Here is a 7,890-nt window from a genome sequence, read left to right as displayed (position 1 = left end):
AAGGAGAAATACTTAGCCGGAATTTGTCCGGGGTGTGATCTACCGAAAGATCAAGGGATCGTCCACCTTACGGACACGCCGAGGAGTAGGGGCAAGTTATCCCCGAACCAAGTATATACTTGTGTAAGCTGTGGGTTGGTTTTCTTTCCTTGCATCAGTTTTTGTTTTGTTTATTTCCGCTGTGCTAACAAAGTTTTGTGAGGAAATTGATTGAGTTTTTAGTGGAGGCTATTCACACCCCCCCCCTCTCTAGCCATCCGAAGGTCCTAACAATGGTAATGTGTTCCTTGGATACAGATACATGGCAAGACCGTGCCTGGTAGACACGGGCCATGCCTCAAAGCAGTGGCTCCAACATGTTCTCTAGACACAAGATACACGGCACGACTGTATCTCATAGACACGAATCGTGCCTCAAAGTAGTGAGCTCAAGTGTTCTTTCTTCTTGTCCGAAGCCACTTCGATAGATTATTCTATCCATTTAAGCTCTTAGTCATGCCCTGAAAGTGCAAACCAAGAAAAAATAAATCTCCGAACAAGCAAGAATAATTATGTCACCAATAAATAATGGAAAATGGTGAAATAACGTAAGTCATACACAAGAAATTCATGTGATTGTGCATCAAATAGAATCTAGAAACACATATAACCTACGCGTATCATCTTTTTCCCTTGCCAAAATCTAGTCACTCTTGAATTGATTAGGTTTTTCCCTTTCTAGACATCCGGTCATCATTGACATGTCTGATCTTTCCCTTTTGGTAGTGATCCTGTCAACATTGACCTGACTGGACTTTCCATTTGGTTAGGTCATCTTTGATCCATTGGGATTTCTCACTTGCATAGGTTAGACTTGATCTATCAGGACTTTTTCTAAATTGTCAAGTATCCAGTTAACTTTGACATGCGTTGACTTTATCATTCACTTCCTGGTATTTAATCAATCTTGAATTGCTTGGACTCTATTACCAACTTGGTCGACCTTGACCAACTTACTTGGCCAACCTTGACCATGCATATTCCCAATAAACTTATATTCTTGTAAAAAATCAGAATTCTGGAGACCGATTATACCATCAAGTACAAGTAAACAAACTAAATAATGGAATAAAATGACTCAATTGAATCATTTTCCATTTTATTTTACTCAGTTGCACTCCTAAACTTCTAATTTGTCCCATTTAAACAACGCACAATCGTAACTGTTTGGCTCGCATGATGACATGAAAGCCGACCCATGCAAATACTAATGTGGTTCGCATGAAGCTTGTTTATCTTAGTTTAGTACATTACCATTCACATTAATCTCCTTACTTTTTGAAAGTTACAACTTACACGCATCTACAACGACGGAAAAGGGGTACACCATCCCCATTGGCAACATTCACAACTCCGTAGTAGCATTTTATATCGTAAGTGTTCCTTATAGATAAAAAAATACATCAAAAAATAATAGCAATTCCGAACAAATGAGGAAAAAAGAAACCCCCAAAAGAAAAAAAAAAAAAGAGCACCAAAATGGCTACCAATCGAAGGAAACAAACACCTGCTTGTGGCGGGCTAATAGAACAAAGGTACGTAGGAAACAAAAGCAGCACTAAAGGGCCAGTAAACAGCAATTAAGATGATGGCGTGAGCGAGGGGTGACCTATTAGCATGGGTTTTGGATCTCGCCTTCTTTACCTCCCTCTTCAGCTACATCAGCCTCAATTCCCATATAAAAAAAGATTCAGAGCACTACGTAGAGCATCAAGGTAGAGGCATGGCTGATTGGGGGCCAGTGTTCATGGCAGTGATATTGTTCATCCTCCTCTCACCGGGCCTCCTGTTTCAAGTCCCTGGAAAGGCCCGGATCATCGAGTTCAGCAACTTTCAAACAAGTGGCGTCTCCATTCTCGTCCACTCTATAATATACTTTGGCCTCATTTCCATATTCCTCCTCGCCGTTCATGTTCATATGTACATTGGAGGCTGATCACTTTTCTTTAGTATCATGGCCGGATGTTGGGAGCAGATGGACGGCATGGTTACTGCCTGGTCTTGCTTTCTTGTTATTAGCTTCCTTGCTTGTGTTGGAGTTTATTATTACCTTGTTCGAGTTTTAAAGTCTTTATCATGACATAAATAATTACTGTCTGCGCTTGAATTCGGTTAAAGTTAATATGTGGATTGGTTTCCAATGGTTCCAATTAATTTTTTAGTACTCACCTCCTATGGTGATCATATTAAGTTAAAGTTAATATTTGGTCGAGAAGATTCATTTTCCTCAACAATATCATCATTAGATAAGGTAGTCTCCATAGTGTTCGAATGTTAAATATTTTTTGCATTGATAGGCCAGGCTAGGAATAATTTTGACAAAAAAATTAGGTTATATGGAGGTTGTGCGTTCTTTAATGAATTGGTAAATGCTAATAAATATGGGGTTTCCAGAAATATAAAATGTGTTGAAATGCAAAGTTGTTTGTTCACGGTATTTTAGTGTTGCTATCCTTTGTTAATAGTATTTTAGCATCGATATCCTTTTCTCTTCTCGCTACCATATCTTAAGATAAAAAAAAACATAAGGTAGACAACAATTAAGGTAATTTATCCTTAAAATTTAGGGTGAATTATAATTTATCCCCTGAGGTTTAACTTAAATACGAAACAATCCTCATGGTTTCAAAAGTAACAAAAAAACCCCTGACCGGTAACATTGTAACATTATAACCCTTTGACGCTGGGAATGCACACTAAAATACTGATGTCATCATAAATTCCTTTTTTTTGGACAATAATACCCTTATTATGCTGTGAATTTAAATCCGGGACAATACTACCCTTTAACAAAAGAAAGGTAATTGTAAAACAACCTCATATATAAAATCATTGGTCAATAATACCTTGGTCACTCGGATGTTTCTTAGTCTTGTCGATCGGACGCTACCCGGTTGACTACTTGATCGGGTGTTGCTCGACTGGAGACACCTCTCCCAATCGGGCATTGCTAGGTCGGATGCTTCTCGCTTTTGCAGGGCGGATATCCATTGGTCTTCTCGACCGGGCATTGACCGATCGGAGGCAACCTTCCTATCGGCTACACGAGCCCAGATCGGCTACACAAGATTAGTTCATCAGGTTGTTTTGCAATTACCTTTCTTTTGTTAAAGGGTAGTATTGTCCCGGATTTAAATTCACAGCATAATAAGGGTATTATTGTCCAAAAAAAAGGAATTTATGATGACATCAACATTTTAGTGTGCATTCCCAATGTAAAGGGTTATAATGTTACAATGTTATCGGTCAGGGATTTTTTTTTTACTTTTGAAACCATGAGGATCGTTTTGTACTTTAGTCAAATCTCAGGGGTTAAAATGTAATTCACCCTAAAATTTACAAGGAATAAAGAAAGAGACTCGTAGAGATTTGATAGTGTCAAAAATATGTTAAATTTTTTTTTACTATATTTTGTTAAGATGTATAGGGACAAAAATAATGTGGCAAAATTAATTCCAAGTTTTATTTGTTTTTATTTACAAACCTAAGTATTTTGATATATTTTTTAAAAAATTAACTATTATATATTGAATATTAGTGATCAATATTTAGCTCATTTTTTTGAAGCATTAAATAAATCGAAGTGAATCAACAGAAGTTAATAACAAATAAAATTTGTAGATGGAATAGATGAAATTCCCCAAATATTAGAATAAACAAATTTATAAGGTTCAAAGGAAATAAGTTGCTTTCATTAGATCATAAGGTAGATTGCTTGTTATGGTGGCAACGTATACATGGAAATAAATATCAAAAAGCTTCTTGTGGATGCATGGGAGTAAAAGGTGAAATCTATCATCCCAATTCCTATGAAGAAATAAATCGAAAAATTATAGTTGGTCAGTGCGAGATTCGAACCCTTACCTTATGATAGTAACTCTGTCCTGTACTAACCAACTCGACCTACCTAAGGGTGCTTCTTCTTTTGGACGCATACATCATAAGATGATCGTGTAAGGATCAAAGGCCTATTAGAAATGAACTAGATGATTTTACTCCAACAAAAGAATTTGATGATGAATGATGCAGATGATTTTATCCAGGAAAAGAATTTGATGATGAAAGATGCAGTGAATTAACTTGAATGACCAACTTTATTCCTTATTCCAATCTTGCATTTGATGAATGAATCCAGTACAACAAATCCAAAATTAGTAATAGTTAAACCATTACTAAGATCACATAATTATCCTATGAAGATTAAGTTCATGGAAAGTTTAGGAACACGATAAACATCATGAATGGAAAATTATGAAATTTTATTTAACTAATATGGTTAATTGACATGAACAGACTATCAATACTTTGGATTGGAAAAATAGTTAGTTATTGATGACTTTGATGAAAAATGAGAAGGCTTAGATGTCATATGATTGTATAAGCTAAATCAAACAATCATAAAGAAGTACCTAGCAAAGTGGAGATGGCAAAAGTTTGTATTTTAATATTGGATAGAATTTGATCAACAATTTCCTTTATGTTTGTAGTAGTTAGATTACTCCATGAGTTGGTGCAGTTAGTATTTTCATGTGATCAATTCTCAACAGGTATAAAATATCTAGTTGGGTGCCAAACTTTCCCCATATAAATGGACGTGGTGCTAGGATAAAATATCCCTTATGATTTACTTGCCTATAACTTACCATAGGGCAGACGATATGTCACGCCCCGGAGGAGTCTCTGTCCGAAGAAATTTCGGCAGCATCTCCCCTGTACGACGGACAATCTGAAACTTTCTACAAGCACTATATACCTCAGCCACATGTGGCTGGAATAATAACAATAAAAGAAAAACAAACACCACGCAGTTAATATCAAATTCAGTCTCTGGCTGACACAACCACGCAGTTAAAAATAAAGCAGCCCACTCGGCTGTACCAAAACCAAAACACAAAACTGCTAGCCGGCTAGGCTTACACAACCAATAACAAATACAAAACACCACATAACAACATCAACTCTCCAAAAATAAACCAGAGTACAGAGCTAAACAAACTGATACATAAAACAAGCAAAACATACGTGAAACCGATAAGTCCTCTGATGTGACGTGGGGACCAGCAGACAGGATACTCCAAGCAACACCAAAACCAAACGTGGTACCTGAAAAAAATAGTATCAACGGGGGTGAGTTCAACAACTCAGCGAATACCAATGGACATGAGTAGTAAGATATATCTAACAGCAACAATCATGGAATACAGCTTCCTAATCATATATAGGGAATACGCAAAACTGAAAGGTAACTGAGGAAGCTGTACTCACCAGGAACTCCTATCCAGACAAAAAGGTCGTCAAACCGAAAGTGTCAATAATCCTGTATGCAGGTCAAAAGTATGTATCCAACCAAAATGCAGCAACCAAATGCAGCAAACACAATCATAAAAATATAAATGCATCAATGCATATGATGCTAATGATGCGTCCTGGTCACCCCTGACGCCAGTCAGTCATCTCACACACAAATGGTGAGACCGAGTGGATAGGGTTGTGACAACCGTGCACTCTGTCGTCACTACTCCTGATGAGTGACCGAGTGGACGGGATGCTGTCGGAGTACTCCTGTCCTGTGACCCCAAATCATAAATGGGGGAGCTCAATGCTCTCAACTCCCGGTACACGATGACGGGGAGGTATCTCTGCCGGCTACCACGCTGAGTCACCTGACCAACGGAGCCAAACAGAGTCCACCGTCTGCCGGCTACTACGCTGCTACACTAAATTGCCAGCGGAGCCAAACAGAGCGGAACTGACTGCCAGTCACCTGACCAACGGAGCCAAACAGCAGAACCGCCACACACCTGCTTGATATACCACTAAACCATGAGTGGGGGTGTGTGCAGTACATGTAACTGGCGATGGGCTCAACCATAGTGGAGCCAACAATCGCACAGCATGAAATCATGATGCATGTCACTATGCATAACAAAAACTGATCAACATAACCATATCCATATATACAAAATGGGTACTGTAAAAGCGATGGTCACTTACCAAAATCTAGAATACACAGGTCAGATAGAATATCAAAAACCTATGTCCTGAACAAAATAAGTATGGAATATCCTGATCAGCATAGAAAAATCCATATATACATAATATGGGTACCACAGTATCAGTAGGTCAGTCCACGGATCTAGGACATACAGGTCCTCTATGGTATAACAACCTAGACCCAAATCATATCCCTCTTCCATAGCATATGTACCAACAATATACACAGATCAAAGAATCAGGGTCTAAACACCCGAATCATATATGATATACAAATAGAGGTACACAAATCTGATATGGCACAAAAACCTAAGTATCAGATAATCTAGATATATAGGCCAGAAACAACAATCCAAATCCTTCCTAACCTCAGTAAGCATGGTATGTCACTCTAGAAACTAAAATACTCATGGTAACAAGATAATCATGGCAACAAATCACGAGATATAAGCACGGATACATCACAGGTGACAAACCTAACATGCTATGGATATCAAACAGTGACATACCAAAGGCAAACATGTTCATTGCATGTAGTTATAAAATACTATGCATATCCAATGACAATATCATAAAAGATAAGTCAAGAGGTACCCGCCTCCAATAGGAAAGATCCAATCAGTCCAAATCCGGACGTTAAGAAACTTGTCTCGCGTCAAGGTCCTGTGATAAATAGTATAATTTAGCTAAGTATAAACAAATAGCTAAATAAATTTCTAATCCATCGACCATCTAAGGTTAGTTTTATTAACCCTAATTACACCAAAAATCAACCAACATATTTGATTGTATTCATTAAGCCTTACCTCTGGATCACACAAAAGGAAGATCACAGCGATTAGGGCTTTCTCCAACAATGTCTGCAAAGGAAATCACTATATAAGGTCTTCACAGGATTTAATATAATTAACCCTATGCTTACATAACAAAAGTAATACCAATAGCTCAAACTATCGAAATCATCAAGTTCATCTTCCCATACTCACCTCAACCGTAATTAACTTAACACCAACCTTACCCAAATTCCCTGATGCCTCAACACTGCTCAAATCCTCTAGAACTTACTGCCAAGATCCGGAGAAGCTGCTGTGAAAAATCAGTGACAAATACCACTGTTATCAGCCAACAAATCCAACATAAGATCCCAAATCAACAATTGAAATACCTCTTTATTTGCCTTACCCAACTCGATAGCCCTTGTTTTTCTCTCTGCCGGCAGCTGGTGGCGAAGCAGGAAGAAGGCAGCTGGTGGCGCAGTAGGAAAAATTACCAGTCGGGTAGGCTGACCACAACCCAACCCAGAGGAGTTAGGGTTCGGATCCAGCAACAAGAGGGAACCTAGGACAAAGGAAGGAGTCGGCTAGGCACTGCACAGTGGAGGAGTCGGCGTCGGCAGAGGGAGGACAGCCGGTTGCCGGTTGTGGTAGCGGTGACACTGTGCAAAACTAGGGCAGAGAGAAACGGGAGAAGGGCGTCGGCGGCGCTGGGATCCCCACGGCGACAGCGGCCTGGGTCGGTCCTGGTGGCCGGCAATGTCCCGTGCGGCGGCTAGGGCTGAGGAAGAGCGGCAGTGCTCGGCGTCGGCACCAGTGGGCATAGAGCAAGCTTTCGGCGATTTTAGGGCAGGGGAAAGCTTCGGCTCGGGTGGAGAAGAAGATGAAGAAAAGGTCTTCGGGTGTGCGGCTCGGGAGGAAGAAACCGCCGGCCGGCGGTTAGGGCCGGCGTCGGGCGCGAGAGAAGAAGAGTGGAGTGGATGAGGGCTCGGGCTCGGCACAGTAACGAGGAGAGAAAAAAAATATAAGGAAAAAGAAAAGGGAAAAGGAAAAGAAAAATAAAACTTTTCCTTATTAAAATTGG

The 7,890-nt window shown here is 39.5% G+C and overlaps 1 protein-coding gene and 1 long non-coding RNA gene across 2 annotated transcripts; one reads left to right on the top strand and one right to left on the bottom strand.

The window, feature by feature from the left end:
• The first annotated feature begins 1,728 nt into the window (after positions 1–1,728).
• On the top strand, positions 1,729–2,236 carry LOC121987365. The gene has a single exon (XM_042541196.1). It carries the CDS (start codon positions 1,763–1,765, stop codon positions 1,973–1,975), a length of 213 nt encoding a protein of 70 aa, XP_042397130.1. The 5' UTR covers positions 1,729–1,762; the 3' UTR covers positions 1,976–2,236.
• A 4,400-nt stretch (positions 2,237–6,636) lies between these two features.
• Positions 6,637–7,082, bottom strand: LOC121987364. The gene is made up of 3 exons (XR_006113527.1): positions 7,047–7,082; positions 6,840–6,893; positions 6,637–6,696 (listed from the first exon to the last, which is right to left on the bottom strand). It is a non-coding gene; the product is annotated as an uncharacterized LOC121987364 (long non-coding RNA).
• Positions 7,083–7,890: the final 808 nt, after the last annotated feature.

Source organism: Zingiber officinale, chromosome 5B, assembly GCF_018446385.1.
Source record: "Zingiber officinale cultivar Zhangliang chromosome 5B, Zo_v1.1, whole genome shotgun sequence".
Taxonomy (NCBI): domain Eukaryota; kingdom Viridiplantae; phylum Streptophyta; class Magnoliopsida; order Zingiberales; family Zingiberaceae; genus Zingiber; species Zingiber officinale.
The sequence above is the reverse complement of the archived record's forward strand: the minus strand, read 5'-3'. Positions and strand labels throughout refer to the sequence as shown.

Bases quoted from the DNA above. Each gene is read 5' to 3' on its own strand.
- LOC121987365 (XM_042541196.1), top strand. From the start codon at position 1,763: ATGGCTGATTGGGGGCCAGTGTTCATGGCAGTGATATTGTTCATCCTC.